The sequence below is a fragment of the Nycticebus coucang genome, chromosome 23, assembly GCF_027406575.1.
Source record: "Nycticebus coucang isolate mNycCou1 chromosome 23, mNycCou1.pri, whole genome shotgun sequence".
Lineage (NCBI taxonomy): Eukaryota > Metazoa > Chordata > Mammalia > Primates > Lorisidae > Nycticebus > Nycticebus coucang.
Genome location: NC_069802.1, coordinates 13,825,713 through 13,844,350, shown reverse-complemented (window position 1 = coordinate 13,844,350; position 18,638 = coordinate 13,825,713). Strand labels below are relative to the sequence as shown.

General features: G+C 41.5%; 1 protein-coding gene across 1 annotated transcript in view; it reads right to left on the bottom strand.

The window, feature by feature from the left end:
- Positions 1-18,638, bottom strand: part of SMIM14 (small integral membrane protein 14) — an 83,875-nt gene that overhangs the window by 37,597 nt on the left and 27,640 nt on the right. Inside the window, exon 2 of the mRNA XM_053578172.1 lies at positions 14,834-14,943. Within this exon, the coding sequence (XP_053434147.1) occupies positions 14,834-14,908 (75 nt within the window). The 5' untranslated portion in view covers positions 14,909-14,943. The remainder of the gene's footprint in view (positions 1-14,833; positions 14,944-18,638) is intronic.

The window sequence follows — 18,638 nt, the reverse complement described above, 5'->3', positions numbered from 1 at the left end:
AGAACAGGAGAAAACAACAGTATAATCCAAGTTCATATTTCTAAATCCATCTGTTCTTTCTTTCTGGAACTCCTATTATTAATAGAAGGAACAATATACTAAGAGAAAGCCAGTCAAAAAGAACAATAGGAATAAAAAGTAGGTAGAAAGGGATAAAAGCGTGAAATCAGAATTTTACAAATGAGTTCAATGGAAGAAAAAGTCGTGGTTGTAAGGAAATAAGAAATTTTTTTATTTAAAGAATACTTGGTTGTGGGCAGCACCTGTGGCTCAGCTGGTAAGGTGCCAACCCCATATACCGAGGGTGGCAGGTTCAAACCCGGCCCCGGCCAAACTGCAACAAAAAAATAGCCGGGTATTGTGGCGGGCGCCTGTAGTCCCAGCTACTTGGGAGGCTGAGGCAAGAGAATCGCTTAAGCCCAGGAGTTGGAGGTTGCTGTAAGCTGTGTGATGCCATGGCACTCTACCTAGGGCCATAAAGTGAAACTCTGTCTCTACAAAAAAAAAAAAAGAATACTTGGTTGTAAGGAAATAAGAAATTTTTTTATGGGCAGCGCCTGTGGCTCAGTCGGTAAGGCGCCGGCCCCATATACCGAGGGTGGCGGGTTCAAACTCGGCCCCGGCTGAACTGCAACCAAAAAAAAAAAAAAATAGCCGGCGTTGTGGCGGGCGCCTGTAGTCCCAGCTGCTCGGGAGGCTGAGGCAGGAGAATCGCTTAAGCCCAGGAGTTGGAGGTTGCTGTGAGCTGTGTGAGGCCACGGCACTCTACCGAGGGCCATAAAGTAAGACTCTGTCTCTTAAAAAAAAAAAAAAAAAAAAAGAAATTTTTTTATTTAAAGAAAACTAAAGCTCGGGCGGCGCCTGTGGCTCAAGGAGTAGGGCGCCGGTCCCATATGCCAGAGGTGGCGGTTCAAACCTAGCCCCGGCCAAAAACCACAAAAACAAAACAAAAACAAACAAAGAAAACTAAAGCTATCATTTGCATTGCAGTTTTAAAAAATTACTAAATTAATTATGAGGAAATACCTGATTTTTCTTTTTAAAAAAGAATACTAGACAACTTAAAATAATAGATTTGTGATTAGACTGAGGTTTTGTGCTGGCATCTTTCTATGTGTAGTAGCACCCTATTGCTACATCCCTGAAAGTCCATATTTACCACTGGGTATGTTCAATTAAATAACACACAGAATTATATGTGACATAATAAAAATCTGATTTTAACTGAAAGAGGGTCAAGACTAGGTGCAGTGGCTCACACCTGTAATCCTAGCACTTTGGGAGGCTTGGGAGTGGAGGGAATTGCAGATTGCTTGAGGTCAGGAGTTTGAGACTAGGCTGAACAAAAGCTAAGACCCAGTCTCTACAAAATATAATAAGTTAGTGGCCAAGGCAGGTGGACTGCTTGAGGTCAGAAATTCAAGACCAGCCTGAGAAAGAGTGAGACACCATCTCTAAAAAATAGCCAGCTGTTGCGATGGGCATCTCTAGTCCCAGCTACTGGGGAGACTAAGGCAAGAGGATTGCTTGAGCTCAAGAGTTTGAGGTTTCTTCTTTCATGTTTACATGGATGGAGCTGGAACATATTCTTCTTAGCAAAGTATCTCAGGAATGGAAGAAAAAGTATCCAATGTACTCAGCCCTACTATGAAGCTAAATTATAGCTTTCACATGAAGACTATAACCCAACTATAGCACAAGACTATGAGGAAAGGGCCAAGGGAAGGTAAGGGAGGGGGGAGGTCAGGGTGGAGGGAGGGTAATGGGTAAGGCCACACCTACGGTGCATCTTAGAATGGGTACAGGTGAAACTTACTAAAGGCTGAATACAAATGTCTACATACAATAACTAAGAAAATGACATGAAGGCTACGTTGAACAGTTTGATGAGAATATTTCAGATTGTATATGAAACCAGCACATTGTACCCCTTGATTGTACTAATGTACACAGCTATGATTTAACAAAAAAAAAAGGCGGGGGGGAGACCAAGCCAGTCGGGGAGCCTAGCTATTTGGAAATCTTCTAAGCTCCTGGCTGGTGAATAAAGCCCTTTCTCTTATTAAAAAAAAAAAAAAGAGTTTGAGGTTTCTGTGAGCTATGATGCCACAGCACTCTACTGAGGTCAACAAAATGAGAATGTCTCAAACAATATATAATAAATAAGTTAATTAATTTATTAAATAAAATAAAAAGTTAGGCTGGACTTGGTGGCTCATGCCTGTAACCCTACCGCTCTGGAAAGCCAAGGCAGGTGGATTGCTTGAGCTTAGGAGTTCAACACCAGCTTGAATAAGAGTGAGACCTCCCCGCCATTTCACCTAAAAATGAAAAACTGAGGCAAGAGGATTGCTTGAGCCCAAGAGTTGGAGAGTTGGAGGTTACTGTGAGCTATGATGCCACGGTACTCTACCCAGGGCGACAAAGTGAGACTCTGTCTTAAAAAACAAACAAACAAAAACCAAACAAACTACCATTCCGGGAGGCTGGGGCTGGAGTGGGTAGATCACTTGAGCTCAGGAGTTCGAGATCAGCCTGAGGAAGAGCAAGACCCCCATCTCTACTAAAATTACAAAAATCAATGGTGTTGCAGTGGGTGCCTGTAGTCCCAACTACTATGGAGGTAAGGCAGGAAGATCGCTTGAGCCCAGGAGTTTGAGGCTAGGCTAAGCCATGGCACCTTAGCCTAGGCAAGGGAGTGAGACTCCATTTCAAAAAAATAAATAAATAAATAAGCAGCACTTGGCAAAATACAACTGCATTAAGAATAGTCTAACATTCATGTAACTCAATGATGTAATTAATAGGAAGCACATATGCCAAGAGAAAGTAAAGCTTTGTCATGAGCACCCCAAAATGGGCACTGTTTGTACTGCAGTCATATCAGCCTTGAAGTTAGTTTATAATTTGTAATTTTTTAAAAACCTATAATAATGTAGTCAGAGATAGTCATTTGGTTTACATTCCATATTGCAAATAAACAATCAAATGAACAAAAATCAGCTTTATATTCTTTGTACTGAAAAAGCCCTGATAGGGGCGGCGCCTGTGGCTCATGAGTAGGGCACCGGCCCCATATGCCGAGGGTGGCGGGTTCAAACCCAGCCCCGGCCAAACTGCAACCAAAAGATAGCTGGGCGTTGTGGTGGGCGCCTGTAGTCCCAGCTGCTCGGGAGGCTGAGGCAAGAGAATCGCATAAGCCCAAGAGTTAGAGGTTGCTGTGAGCCCTGTGACGCCACGGCACTCTACCCGAGGGCGGTACAGTGAGACTCTGTCTCTACAAAAAAAAAAAAAAAAGAAAAAGCCCTGATAAGGCAGTTTAGTAAAGAGGAGTTTGAACTGCTGTTTGTGTCCATAAACCCTTAGGAAAGGGAAGTTTCTTTCTATTTTTACAGATTTTTTTTTTTTTTTACATTCTGATGAGAACAAGTTTCACCAATTTTTTCTATAAATCAAAAAAAGTAAAAGAAAAGTCTTATTAGAACTGAAAACCATTTTTTTCAAATCTTATTAGTATAGTGGCACTTAAAATTTTCTTTGATGAAAAGGAGTCATCTATAATTACTAACTTTTCTTTAATTTCAGATTAATATGAGTACAAATTATTAGGTTAGATGGTTTGCATTTCTAAAGTTCAAGTTGTAATTGAGCCCTTCATCCAGGAGGTGTGCCGTACACCCTTACAATGTATACATTAGGTGTGAGCTTACCAATCTCCTTCCCTCCTCTCCTCTCCCACCCACTTGAATACACTTGTGTTTTTCTCTGGGGTGGGCATGCAAGTGTCTTTCTATTGGTTTCATATTAGTATCAAGTACCTTGGATGCTTGCTTTTCCATTCTTATGATACTTCACTAAGAAGAATGTGCTTCAAATCCATTCAGGTAAATACAAAATATGTAAACTATAATTACTAATTTTTGTATATAACTGTACATTCTTGATTTTTCATATACATATCAAAAGTAACTATTTGCCTTATCTTCCAATGTAGCTTTGCCTATGTACATCATGGTCTTCTTTTATTTTCTTCAATTGGTTTTCTGCTCATATTTATTTATTTACTTACTTTTTTTTTTTTTGAGACAGAGTCTATCTTGCCCTTGGTAGAGTGCTGTGGCATCACAGCTCACAGCAACCTCAAACTCTTGGGCTTAAGTGATTCTCTTGCCTCAGCCTCCCAAGTAGCTGGGACTACAGGTGCCCACCACAACACCCAGCTATTATTAGTATTTTTTTTTTGTTTAGCAGGTCCGGCCCAGGTTCAAACCTGCCAGCCCTAGTATATGCGGCCAGTGCCCTAACCACTGAGCACGGGCACGGAGCCTCTGCTCATATTTATTAATGAAAGACTAGGTCAGAGAACAGTTACGGTATAAAAACGCTTCCCTAATCAAGGAAGCATGCAGGCAAGCCAGAGAGCCTCTTACCTCTCAAAGTAGGGAAGGCTTCATTCCCAGGCTTTATAGTACATTTCATTCCTGAACCAAGTATTCTCTTCCTCTCACTTTACAATCAATGTTGTAAAAGCAGAAGTTTGGGGTTACCTTTGCTTTTCTTTCAGTCCTTAACATCCAACTAGGAGCCCTCCCAATGAGTTATCTTCCACTTTTTCTTTTTTAGCAGGCCCAGGCTGGGTTCGAACCTACTAGCCCCAGTGTATGAGGACAGCATCCTAGCCACTGAGCTACAGGTGCCACACCTATCTTCCACTTTTTTTTTTTTTTAGAGACAGAGTCTCATTTTGTCGCCCTTGGTAGAGTGTCATGGCATCACAGCTCACAGCAACCTCCAGCTCTTGAGTTTAGGCAATTCTCTTGCCTCGGCCTCCCAAGTAGCTGGGACTACAGACGCCCACCATAACAGCCAGCTATTTTTTGTTTGCAGTTTGGCCAGTGTTGGATTTGAACCCACCACCCTTGGTATATGGGACTGCTCCCCTACCCACTGAGCCACAGATGCTGCCTGTCTTCCACTTTTTTTTTGTAGAGACAGAGTCTCACTTTACCGCCCTCGGTAGAGTGCCATGGCGTCACACGGCTCACAGCAACCTCCAGCTCTTGGGCTTACATGATTCTCTTGCCTCAGCCTCCCGAGTAGCTGGGACTACAGGCGCCTGCCACAACGCCCGGCTATTTTTTTGTTGCAGTTTGGCCGGGGCTGGGTTTGAACCCACCACCCTCGGTATATGGGGCCGGCGCCCTACCGAATGAGCCACAGGCGCCGCCCTATCTTCCACTTTTTTTTTTTTATTTTTTTTTATTTATTTATTTTTTTTTTAATTTTTTTATTAAATCATAAGTGTATACAATGATATGATTATGGGGCATCATACACTCACTTCATAACCCATTTGACACATTTTTATCCCAGTGGTTAACATAGCCTTTCCGGCGTTATCTCAGTTACTGTGCCAAAACATTTATATTCTACATTTACCAAGTTTCGCAAATACCCCCTTCCACTTTTTTAATAAAGTAGTTCTCATGGTTTTAGCCTGGAAGTAAAGGCCTAAGCCAGTCACTTTATATTCCACAAAAAGGAAAAAGATGCAACAGATCCAGCTATTCAATAGACCCATATCATCTCTTTGGACTCACTGAACTTGGAAGGTTTTGCTTTTTGTTTTGATAGTTTTAATTGTCTTATTTACATATACAATTAACAAGGTTTATTCTGAAAAACAGCAATTCCTCATCCTGCCTACTAATTTCCCTCTTCAGAGGCAACCATTTTTAACTTTGAGCTGATTCTTTTAATATTTAGCTCCATATCTTTTATATATAAATATGCTTTATTATACTTCATGATATTTTAGCATGATGCAACATGTTCAGATGTATCAGTACAGACTGGAGTATCTAGTTCTCCTTCCCTGACCCCACTTCAGAGATGTACAACCTTCTTTTGTCCTAATAATGCTTGTATCATAATGTTGTTTAGTTAAATACTAAATTATCATATTATGACTATGTAAATGGTCTTCAACGTTGAGCCACACAATAAGCTGTACTCTATTTCTTTTCTGTTCTATTTTCTGTGTTTCTTTAAAGTAAAGATCTTCTTTAAATTTACTTGGTTTTCTATAACTTGTTTTCTGTTATCTATAAAGTCATGAGGTATTCTATCAATTCATCTTTCTGAAAGAAAGTCTTTCCCAGAGCCATGGGTCCCCTTTCAAACTAAACCAGCTACCCTGTAGTCCTGGTGCACAAGTACAACCCTGGGATGTCCCTTCACCATTATCCCAGAAGGCATTTTGCTTCTTTCATGTGCTGGATCTCTTCCTTTCTACATTTCAATTTTTAGCCTTCTTTTTTGGTTTATGCCATCATTTTGGTGAAAACCAGTCCATCTTCTAGTGACTTCTTATTAAAGAGTACTTATAAAATTTTTGAAGAATTCCCCCCTTTTAATTGATAGTATGCTTAGATACAGAATGTGCGACTGAAGCCAGAAGGTGGCTCACGCCTATAATCCTAGCACTCTGGCAGGCCATGGCAAGTGGACTGCTTGAGCTCAGGATTTTGAGACCAGCCTAGGCAAAAATGAGACCCCATCTCTACCAAAAATGAAAAACTGAGACAAGAGGATCACTTGAGCCCAAGAGTTTGAGATTGCTGTGAGTTATGATGCCATGGCACTTTACCAAGGGTGACAAAGTGAGACTCTGTCTCAAAAAAAAAAAGAAAAGAATGCTGGACTGGTAAAATTTCCCTTCAAAAAAAAAACCCATAGTCTCACTTTGTCACCCTGGATAGAGTGCCATGGCATCATAAGTTACAGCAACCTCAAACTCTTGGGCTCAAGTGATTTTCTTATCTCAGCATCCCAAGCAGATGGCACTATAGTTGCCTGCCACAACATCCAGCTATTTTTAGAGAGGGGGGTCTTGCTCTTGCTCAGGCTGCTCTGTGAGCTCAGGCAACCCACCCACTTCGGCCACCCACAGTGCTGGGATTACAGGCATGAGCCACTGTGTCCCACACCTCCCTTCAAAATTTTGAAGTCATTATGTCAATACCTTCTGGTTTATAATTTTGCTGTTGAGAAGTCTAAAGCCATTCATATTCTCTATCCTTAAGATGTGACCTGTTTTTTAGGAATAGCAAGGCATCCAGAATTGTTAGAATAAAGTGAGCAAAGGAGAAGAGTGGAGTAAAAGGGGACAGATTATTTAGGACCATGTAAATTTTGTTTCTTTCACTCTGAGTCTCATAGGAGCTAATATAGGATTTTGAGCAAAGGAGGAACATTTATCTGCCTTATAGAAAACGGATCACTTCAGCTGTTGTGGTGAGACTAAACTTGTAGGAGGTGAGGCATGGCAGGCAAAAAGAAGCAAGGAGATCCATGCAGTGGCAAAACTCAGTGGTTTTCCAGGCAAGAGATGATTGTAGATTAGACCAGGATGTTACATTAGAGGTGAAAAATGGCTGGATTCTGGATGTATTTTTAAGGTTCTGGATGTATTTTTAAGACAAATCCAAAAGGATTTGTCTCTGCATCAGAAGTAGGTTGGAAGAACAGGGTTAAAGACTCAAAGTTGTCACCTGAGCAACCAGACTAATGAAACAGAGAAGACTAAGAGAAGTGTAAGCTTGACAACAAGATAAGTTTGGTTACTAACATGTCAAATTTAAAATGCCTATTAGTTATCCAAATAGAGATGATGAATCAACAGTTGGATATATAGAAGTCTGGAATGCAGAAGCAGCAGTACTTTGGCCCAGCTAGCACTGGAGCATGACTTTGGCTCTTGTTTTGACCACTAAACCTCCCTTTCATCCTATTCATTTTTCATGCCCAGTTTTTCAATATGAGCCACCAAATAATACTTTTAATAAGCCATCAATCAGCCAGAATGTCTATTACATATAATAAAGGACCATAACTGATGTAATTACTAAATAAGGAAAAGTATGATTGATTGAGTGATTTTCCCAGGCTAGAGTGCAGTGGTACAATTGTAGTTCACTGTATCCTTAAAATACTGACCTCAAGCGATCCTCCTGCCTCAGTCTCCTAAGTATCTAGGACTACAGGCATGTGTCACCATATCCAGCCTTAATTTTTTTTCTTTTTATCTTTTAGAGATGGCATCTTGTTCTGTTGCCCAGGCTCATCTCAAAACACCCAGCCTCTAGCAACCCTTCCACTTCTATCTTCTGAATCACTAGGATTACAAACAAGTGTGAGCCACCATACCCAGCAAAAATTAAAGTTTTAATTGTGAATGAATAAAACTTTATGAAAAGTAACATAAAAAGGTGGCACCTATAGCTCAGTGGGTAGGGCGCCAGCCACATACACTGATGCTGGCGGATTCGAACCTGGCCCAGGCCAGCTAAACAACAATGACAACTACAACAAAAAATAGCCAGGTGTTGAAATGGGCACCTGTAGTCTCAGCTACCTGGGAGGCTGAGGTGATTGATAAGGCCGATTCAAGAGAATCGCTTAAGCCCAGGAGTTGAAAGTTGCTGTGAGCTGTGACCCCACGGCACTCTACCAAGGGTGACACAGTGAAACTATCTCAAAAAAACAAACAAAAAAAACTCATAAGAATTTATGTATAGCAGTTTTTACTTTAGCGTTATTTATAGTAGTATATAGTATATTTTATTTATGAAAAGAAACTCAGGATACAATACTCCTAAATTGTATATATCCCTTAGCAAAGTCCATCTATTTCTAAAGACTAGAAATAGTCTTTAGACTATTTAGACTAAAACCAACCCACAGCTTAGTGTACAATAAGGTAACACATAAATATTAAAATTTTCAAGTTTCTCCAGGTTTCTACTTGCTATTAGCACTTTAAATCCTTTGAAATTGTCCAGGCAGGGTGGCTCATGCCTGTAATCCTAGCGCACTGGGAAGTTGAGGCAGGTGTATTGCTGAGCTCAAGAGTTCGAGATGAGCCTGAACAAGAGTGAGATTCTGTCTCTAAAAATAGCCAACCATTGTGGCAGGCCCCTATAGTCCTAGCTACTCAGGAGGCTGAGGCAAGAGGATCACTTGAGCCCAAGGGTTTGGTTATTGTGAGCTATGATGCCACGACATTCTACTGAGGGGCATAAAGTGAGACTCTGTCTCAAAAATTAAATAAATCCTTTGAAATTGATGATACTCTGACCTCCAAAAAACCCTCAATTTTATCACATGCAGTCAAAAATAATAAAAATGCCAGCTTAATATTTGAAATTAATGAGGTATTACTCTAAGGATGAATTAAATGTCTATTTTTAGAAAAACGAGACTATATCTCTGCTCTGTCACCATACTATAACATATCACTATTAAACCTATGAGTTTCCTGAGCACACAGGGGTTTAAATTCTGGTTGTTATAACTAATAGAGAAAAACTATACCCTCAGAGTTCCATAAAGTTGTCAGGTAACAGGTACTAAGAAAAAAAGTGCTCTGAAGTATAAAAGTAGAACATGATAGATGCATGAGACGAAGAAAAGCCTAGTATATTATAAATACTGATGATGTGGCTCGGTGCCTGTGGCTCAAGCAGCTAAGGCACCAGCCACATACACCTGAGCTGGCGGGTTCGAATCCAGCCCTGGCCTGCCAAACAACAATGACGGCTGCAACCAAAAAAAGCCGGGTGTTGGGGCAAGTGCCTGTAGTCCTAGCTACTTGGGAGGCGGAGGCAGGACAATCACTTGAACCCAGGAGTTGGAGGTTGCTGTGAGCTGTGATGCCACAGCACTCTACCCGGGGCGACAGCTTGAGGCTCTGTCTCAAAAAAAAAAAAAAAAAAATACTGACGATGTTAAATGAAAAAACTGATAGTTTGTGCTAAATAACCTTTTCCTGATTATGAGATTATACAATCACAGCATAAAGAATTCTCACCCCAAATTCTACCATCCAGAGATAACTACTATTAACATTTTGGTATATTTACTTCTCGTCTTTTTTTCTATGCATGTGCATATGCATATATATATTCTTAATTCTTAGTATGTGACCTGTTTTTATATATACATATACGATTCTGTGTGTATAAACCAAAGCAAGACCACACTAAACGCCATTTTTATATTTTGTTCTTCATTTCACGTTAACTGTTTTCCCCATTATTAAGTATTCTTCAAAGGCATTTTTTAAAAATTTTTTCTTTTTTTTTTTTTTTTTTTTGCGACAGACTCTCACTCGGTTGCCCTGAGTAGTGTGCCATGGTGTCATCATAGCTCACAGCAACCTCAAACTTTTAGGTTCCAGCAACCCTCCTGGTTCAGTCTCCTGAGTAGCTGTGATTATGGGCACCTACCATGAGGCCTGGCTAGATTTTCTATTTTTAGTAGAGGCAGAGTCTTGCTCTCCCTCAGGCTGATCTCAAACTCCTGAGCTCAAGCAATCTACCCACCGTGGCCTCCCAGAGTGCTAGGATTACAGGCTTGAGTCACCAAGCCTGGCCTCAAAGGCATTATTTTTAAAAATCATCTGTTTAAGATTCCATTATATAAATGTGCCATTATATAATCATGCATGACCTACCAGTAGGCACGTAAGTTATCTATAACTTTTCACTACTATAAATAATTCTAACGTAAACACTAATATACATAAATCTTTGAATTTCTGAACTTAAGAGACCTTGTTTAGAAAGCACTTAAATACCAACAAGTATAATATGGCTCAATAATATCACTTGAGGGCGGTGCCTGTAGCTCAGTAGGGCGCCGGCCCCATACACCAAGGGTGGCGGGTTCAAACCCAGCCCCGGCCAAACTGCAACAAAAAAATAGCTGGGCATTGTGGCAGGCGCCTGTAGTCCCAGCTACTTGGGAGGCTGAGGCAAGAGAATCGTGTAAGCCCAAGAGTTAGAGGTTGCTGTGAGCCGTGTGAAGTCACGGCACTCTACCCGAGGGTTGTACAGTGAGACTCTGTCTCTAAAAAAAAAAAAATAATAATAATAATAATACCACTTGATTTTCAATTTATTATTTTTTTATTTTTTTTTTTATTCTTTTAGTTTTTACTAAGCTTTAACTTTTTTGTATTTATCTAAGTGTATTGTAGGAAGGAAGGGGGTGGTGTCATCTCTTCTAAATAGCCAGTTATTCTAACATAGTTATTTTTTGGTCCTTCATTAATTTTCTTTTTGCAGTTTTTTGGCCGGGGCTGGGTTTGAACCCACCACCTCTGTATATGGAGTCGGCGCCCTACTCCTTTGAGCCACAGGCACCGCCCTTGATTTTCAATTTAAATAAAAGAAAAAATATGCATGAAATAAAAATTATAAGCAAAATTCAATTAAAAAAAAAAGTTCATCAAACCTAATCAGCAAGTTTCCTTAATGAATCAAATGATAAATGAGTCTCTCCTTTTTTTTTTGAGACAGAGTCTCAAGCTATCACCTTGGGTAGAGTGCTGTGGCGTCACAGCTCACAGCAACCTCCAACTCTTGAGCTTAAGCGATTCTCTAGCCTTAGCCTTCCTAGTAGCTGGGACTACAACGTCCGTCACAATGCCTGGCTATTTTCTGTTGTTTTCATTGTTGTTTGGTAGGCCCAAACTGGATCTGAACCCACCATCTCTGGTGTAGGTGGCTGGCATCCTAGCCACTAAGCTATATAGGCGCCGGGCCAGAGTTTCTTCTTTTTTCCTGGTATCTTCAATACTGCTATCAGCACGTTATACATGAGATGGTCACCTATCAGTAGTTTATTTTATGTGAAAATATTAAGCATAGACTAAAATATGTGAACTTTTAAAGGATTTGTAAAAACTAAAACCTATTTTCACATAACGACAAAGTACTTCAATTGCCAAAAACAATGTCTTTATCAAGCATGAATTGATTTAAATTGCTGTGCCTACAAAAACAAAGCTAAATATGGCTTTCCTGACAGTCTATTATTAAAAGAAACAGAACCTTACAAATGTACAGGGGATTGCAAACAGTAGGGCAAAATCTTAAAAACATACATGGGGATCCCAAAATGTAGGGCAGAATCTTAGAAACATACAGGGGATCACAAAAAGTAGGGGTTAGTTTTAACCATTTCTAAAAAGCGGCAAGAGCTATTAAGCAAAAAAGCATGACATTAAAAATAAAAATACTACTAAGAAATAAAAGGAGGTAGTAACCCAATTAAAAAGTAATCCTGTGGTAAAATTTATCACAGTTAAATCTGAAGGCGATTTTTTGCTTTTTTTTTGAGACAGGGTCTCAAGCTGTCTCCCTGGGTAGAGTGATGTGGCATCACAGCTCACAGCAACCTCCAACTCCTGGGCTCAAGCAATTCTCCTGCCTCCACCTCCCAAGTAGCTGGGACTACAGGCGCCCGCCACAATGCCCAGCTATTTTTTGGTTGCAGCCGTCGTCGTTTGGCGGGCCGGGGCTGGATTCGAACCCGCCAGATCAGGTGTATGTGGCTGGCGCCTTAGCCACTTGAGCCACAGGCACTGAGCCCGATTTTTTGCTTCTAATAGCACAGTGATTTGAAACAATGTTTGCCTTACGTTTGAGTAAATTTAGATTTAAAAACTATCAGCTATTCATTCATAAATAAACAGCAGAAAATATATATATTTTTTTTTTGTAGAGACAGAGTTTCACTTTATTGCCCTCGGTAGAGTGCCGTGGCCTCACACAGCTCACAGCAGCCTCCAACTCCTGGGCTTAAGCGATTCTCTTGCCTCAGCCTCCCGAGCAGCTGGGACTACAGGCGCCCGCCACAACACCCGGCTAAGCAGAAAATATTTTTTAAAATATCCTGAGCCAGGGCGGCGCCTATGGCTCAGTGAGTAGGGCGCCGGCCCCATATGCGAGGGTGATGGGTTCAAACCCAGCCCCGGCCAAACTGCAACAGAAAAATAGTCGGGTGTTGTGGCGGGCGCCTGTAGTCCCAGCTGCTCGGAAGGCTGAGGCAAGAGAATCGTGGCTGTGGGCCGTGTGACGCCACGGCACTCTACCTGAGGGCAGTACAGTGAGACTCTGTCTCTACAAAAAAAAAAAAAAAATATCCTGAGCCATGCACACCTATAGTCCTAGCATTCTGAGAAGCCAAGGCAGGAGCTGCTTGAGCTTAGTACTTTGAGACCAGCTTGAGCAAGCACAAGAGCTCATCTCTACTAAAAAGAGAAAAATTAACTAGGCCTTGTGGCTGGAGCCTGTAGACCCAGCTACTGCAAAGACTGAGGCAGGAGGATTGTTTGAACCCAGGAGTTTGAGGTCCCTGTGAGCAAGTCTGACACCATGGCATTCTAGCCTGGGCAACAGAGTGAGACCCTGTCTCAAAAATAAATTAATAAATAAATATGTCTTCAGACTCATCTGTTTTTAAGTCAAGTTATCAGCGATATGACATTATCATTAAATTTCTATACCCTCAAGTATCTGATTTAATTTATAATTCTTATTCTAGTTCTTTTCTTAAGGATCATTAAGTCCTAGTATATGCTGGTTTTAAAAAGATATTATTCACAAGAAACACAACTCTGACCACTACAGGTAAAGACACTAAGTTGGCAGAAAACATGTTTATTAACAGGTTAATTGTTAACTACTAACAATTCAAATATTTGAACAAATGTTTCTAAATGCCTTTATTAACTAACCCAAGAGAATATAACTTCATGCAGAGAATTTTAAAACAACAACAAAATGTGGTTAAAGGTTAAATACCTCTAATTCAAAATACTCCAGTATCTTTAACTTTTGGGGGACTAGCATCATGCTCAAATAAAATGCTCTTTGGAACATTTTAGATTTTGGAATTTTTAAATTAGGGCTGCTGAACCCATAAGTATAATGCAAACATTCCAAAATCCAAAAAAAGTATGAAATCTGCAAGACTTCTCAGTCCCAAGCATTTTGGATAAGGGATATTCAACCTATATTAATATAGTAAAAATATACTTCACTTTTTTTTTTTTTTTTTGAGACAGAACCTCAAGCTGTCACCCTGGGTAGAGTGCCGTGGCATCACAGCTCACAGCAACCTCTAATTCCTGGGCTCAAGAGATTCTCCTGCCTCCGCCTCCCAAGTAGCTGAGACTACAGATGCCCGCCACAACGCCCAGCTATTTTTTTGGTTGCAGCCGTCATTGTCGTTTGGTGGGCCAGGGCTGAATTCGAACCTGCCCACTCAGGTATATGTGGCTGGTGCCTTAGCCACTTGAGCCACAGGCGCTGAGCCTTTCTTTCTTTTTTTTTTTTTGCAGTTTTTGGCTGGGGCTGGGTTTGAACCCGCCACCTCTGGCATATGGGGCCAGCGCCCTACTCCTTTAAACCATAGGCGCCACCCCATACTTCACTTTTAATTATGGTCAAATATCTCATTTTGTGCATAAAAAGTATAAAGTATAATATAAACAGCTTCTGTATCTAAATCTGTAGACCAGGATAGTCTTTAAAACCCTCTAATTCAAATCTCATGGAAGTTGATTCAGTGACACTATCCAAACCCTGTTGTCCCGGAATCTACTTCTGTCAAGTAATTATCTGGATTTGAAAATACTTTACATAGAGATTTTTTACTGTTAAACCATTATGTTGGAGTAGCATTTGAACTATATTATAACAATAACTGTAACTTAATAGCACCTTAGCAGGCACAAGTTCCACACAGCTAAAAACAGAGCGAGACTGTCTCTCAAAAAAACAAACAGTGATGTTTTCATCTCTAACAAAAGAATTGCTGGCAAACATTTTAATCATTATGACTTAAACCACTGTGGAATTTCAATTATGACATACTTGTTAGTGACAATCAGCTAAAATCCCCTAATAACCAATATTCTCATAAAAAACAAGATAGAAGGGGTACAGATCACTTCTGAATAGAATTGCCCTATTCATCTCACCAGATTGATCAGCCTTCTCATTGCATGTTCATGAGAGCAAACACATTCACAGGGATCGAATCCACCTTCTGCCATGATTACCCGGCTTGATTTTACTTGACTGTTTAAATCTAGGCGGAAGAAAAAAAAACCGTAAGACTGCTATTCAGAGGTATAATTTAAATATTATATAGACAATATAGTAGTTTCTTGAAAAATACATAGTTCATATTTATTAATAACCCGTATCTATAATTTCTTTTTTTGAGACAGAGTCTCACTATGTCACCCTCGGTAGAGTACTGTGGTGTCACAGCTCACTGCAACCTCAAACTCTTGGGCTTAAGCAATTCTCTTACCTCAGCTTCCCAAGTAGCTGGAACCACAGGCGCTCACCACAACGCCAGGCTATTTTTTTTTTTTTTGTAGTTGTCATTGTTGTTTGGCAGGCCCAGGCTGGGTTTGAACCAGTCAGCCTCAGTGTATGTGGCCAGAGCCCTAACCGCTGAGCTATGGACGCCGAGTCCTGTATTTATAAATGTATTACTAATCCTATATGAATTATACATTTATTATGAGTTATGAATCTATACACGTGACTGGCTATCCTTTCTGCCATCAGACCAATATCCTATAAAGGCAGATGTCTTCAGAGGCTCTAAACTAACCCCACCTATGATTGATGGGGATGATGCTAGAACATACTCTGCTTAATTTTTTAAGCTCACAAACATTTAAAGCACCCTTAACCCCACCAAGAAAGCCTCCTGGGGTGGCGCCTGTGGCTCAGTGGGTAAGGCGTCGGCCCCATATGCCGAGGGTGGCGGGTTCAAGCCCAGCCCTGGCCAAACTGCAACAAAAAAATAGCTGGGCATTGTGGCGGGCGCCTGTAGTCCCAGCTACTTGGGAGGCTGAGTCAAGAGAATCACCTAAGCCCAAGGATTTGGAGGTTGCTGTGAGCTGTGTGACGCCACGGCACTCTACCGAGTGCGATAAGGTGAGACTCTGTCTCTACAAAAAAAAAAAAAGAAAGCCTCCTGAAAAGAAAAAATGAAGAATTTAAAATGATGCTGAGGGCTGGGCCTAGTGGCTTATGCCCATAATCCCAGCACTCTGGGAGGCCAAGGCGGGTAGATCACCTGAGCTCATGAGTTTGAGACCAGCCTGAGCAAGAGTGAGACCCTGTCTCTAAAAATAGCCAGGCATTGTGGTGGGCGCCTATAATCCCAGCTACTCAGGAGGCTGAGGCAAGAGAATCACTTGAGGCTAAGAGTCCAAGGATGCTCTGAGCTCTGACACCATGGCATTCTACCAGGGGAGACAAAGTGAGACTCTGTTTAAAAAAAAAAAAAAAAATAATAATAATAATGGGCAGCACCCGTAGCTCAGTGAGTAGGGCACCGGCAACATACACCAAGGCTGGTGGGTTGAAACCCAGCCTGGCCCAGCTAAAACAATGACAACTGCAGCAAAAAAATAGCCAGGCATTGTGACAGGCACCTGTAGTACCAGCTACTTGGTAGGCTGAGGCAAGAGAATCGCGTAAGCCCAAGAGTTTGAGGTTGCTGTGAGCTGTGATGCCACAGCACTCTACCGAGGGTGACAAAGTAAAACTCTGTCTCAAAAAAAAAAAATAAGTAAATAAATGAATAAAATGATACTGCGGTTTATGTGGGGAAATTAATAATAGCTAGGAAATAGCTGGGTAGGTACTGAAAAATAAAGAGAAACAAGAAAGAGGCCAAAATGGAGTACTGCTAATCAGATTTACCCTTCTGTATGTACAATACATGAAACAATCATTTTCTTTCTTCTTTTTGAGACAGGGTCTCAAGCTGTTGCCCTGGGTAGAGTGCCATGAAGTCACAGCTCACAGCAACCTCAAACTCTTAGGCTTAAGCAATTCTCTTGCCTCAGCTTCCCAAGTAGCTAGGACTATAGGCACCCACCACAACACCCAGCTATATTTTGGTTGTAGTTGTCATTGCTGTTTGGCAGGCCCAGGCTGAATTCAAACCCACCATCTCCAGTGCATGTGGCTGGTGCCCTAGGTGCTGAGCTACAGGCGCTGAGCTGAAACAATCATTTTCAAGACATTAGACACCAGGTAACAAGGAAAAGAGATCCCTGAGAGATGGGAAACAAATGAGATGAACACTATCACTGACCAGTTTACTGCTTAGAGGAGCTTTTAAGCTGAAATGCAACAAGGGGAAAACCTAGAGAAAAGCCCAGTGGTATCCTGAGTTGGGGAGAAGCAACTAGAAGAATGATTATATTAAGCAGGGACATGAAAGATATTTAAAGCATTCAATTGGGCTCGTAGAGAGGAAAACTATAATGCTTGAGATGAAAAATATACTAGACGGATTTGACAGCATATTAGACATTGCAAAAGATGACTAAACAGACATTATAAGCATAATAAAAGGCTGGGCACAGGATTACAGTGCTCCTGTAATCCTAGAACTTTGGGAAGCCCAGGCTGGAGGACTGCTTGAACTCAGGAGTTCAAGATTAGCCAGAGCAGGAGTGAAACTCTGCCTCTACTAAAAACAGAAAAAGCTAGCCAGGCTTCATGCCAGGAACCTAAAGTCCCAGCTACTTGGGAGGCTGTGGGAGGAGGATTGATTACTTGAGCCTAAGAGTTTGAGGTTGCTGTGAGCTAGGCTGTAATGCTGTGGCACTCTACCGAGGGCTCATGAGCTTGAATAAGATTGAGACTCCGGGCGGCGCCTGTGGCTCAGTGAGCAGGGCGCCAGCCCCATATGCCGAAGGTGGCGGGTTCAAACCCAGCCCCGGCCAAACTGCAACAACAAAAAAAAATAGCTGGGCGTTGTGGCGGGCGCCTGTAGTCCCAGCTGCTCGGGAGGCTGAGGCAGGAGAATCGCGTAAGCTCAAGAGTTAGAGGTTGTTGTGAGCCGTGTGAGGCCACGGCATACCCGAGGGCGGTACAGTGAGACTCTGTCTCTACAAAAAAAAAAAAAAAACAAAAGACTGAGACTCCATGGGCGGCACCTGTGGCTCAATGGGGTAGGGCACCGGCCCCATATGCTGGAGGTGGCGGATTCAAACCTAGTCCCAGCCAGAAACTGCAAAAAAAAATGAGACTCCACATCTTATAATAGCTGGGCATTGTGGCAGGCACCAGTAGTCCCAACTATTGGGGTTGCTGAGGCAAGAGAATTACTTGAACCCAAGATTTTGAGGTTGCTGTGAGCGAGCTATGACACCATGGCCCTCTACCAAGGGTGACAAAGTGTGACACTGTCTCAAAAAAAAAAATCTCTAGTAAAATCAGAAAAACTAGCCAGGCATTGTGGTGTCTGCCTATAGTCCTAGCTACTTGGGAGGCTGAAGTAAGAGGATTGCGTGAGCCCAGGAATTTGAGGTTGCTGTGAGCTGTGATACCACTGTATTCTACCCAGGATACAGAGAACTGTCTCAAAAAAAAAAAAAAAAAATCACAAAGACATTTAAAAAAGAAATTTAAGTATCAAAATGCCCAATACTTATCCAGTTCTATAGTCTCTGAAAAATGGAAATTTAAGAAAGCATTAGCACAGTAACTTTCTTCTTTCCTTTTTTTTTTTCAGAGACAGAGTCTCACTCTGTTGCCCAGGCTAGAGTGCCATGGTGTCAGCCTTGTTCACAGCAACCTCAAACTCTTGGGTTCAAGCCATCCTCCTTGCCTCAGCCTCCCATGTAGTTGGGAGTACAATTGCCTGCCACAATGACTGGCTTATCTCTTTTTTTTTTTTTTTAGAGACAGAGTCTTACTTTATGGCCCTCGGTAGAGTGCCATGGCATTACACAGCTCACAGCA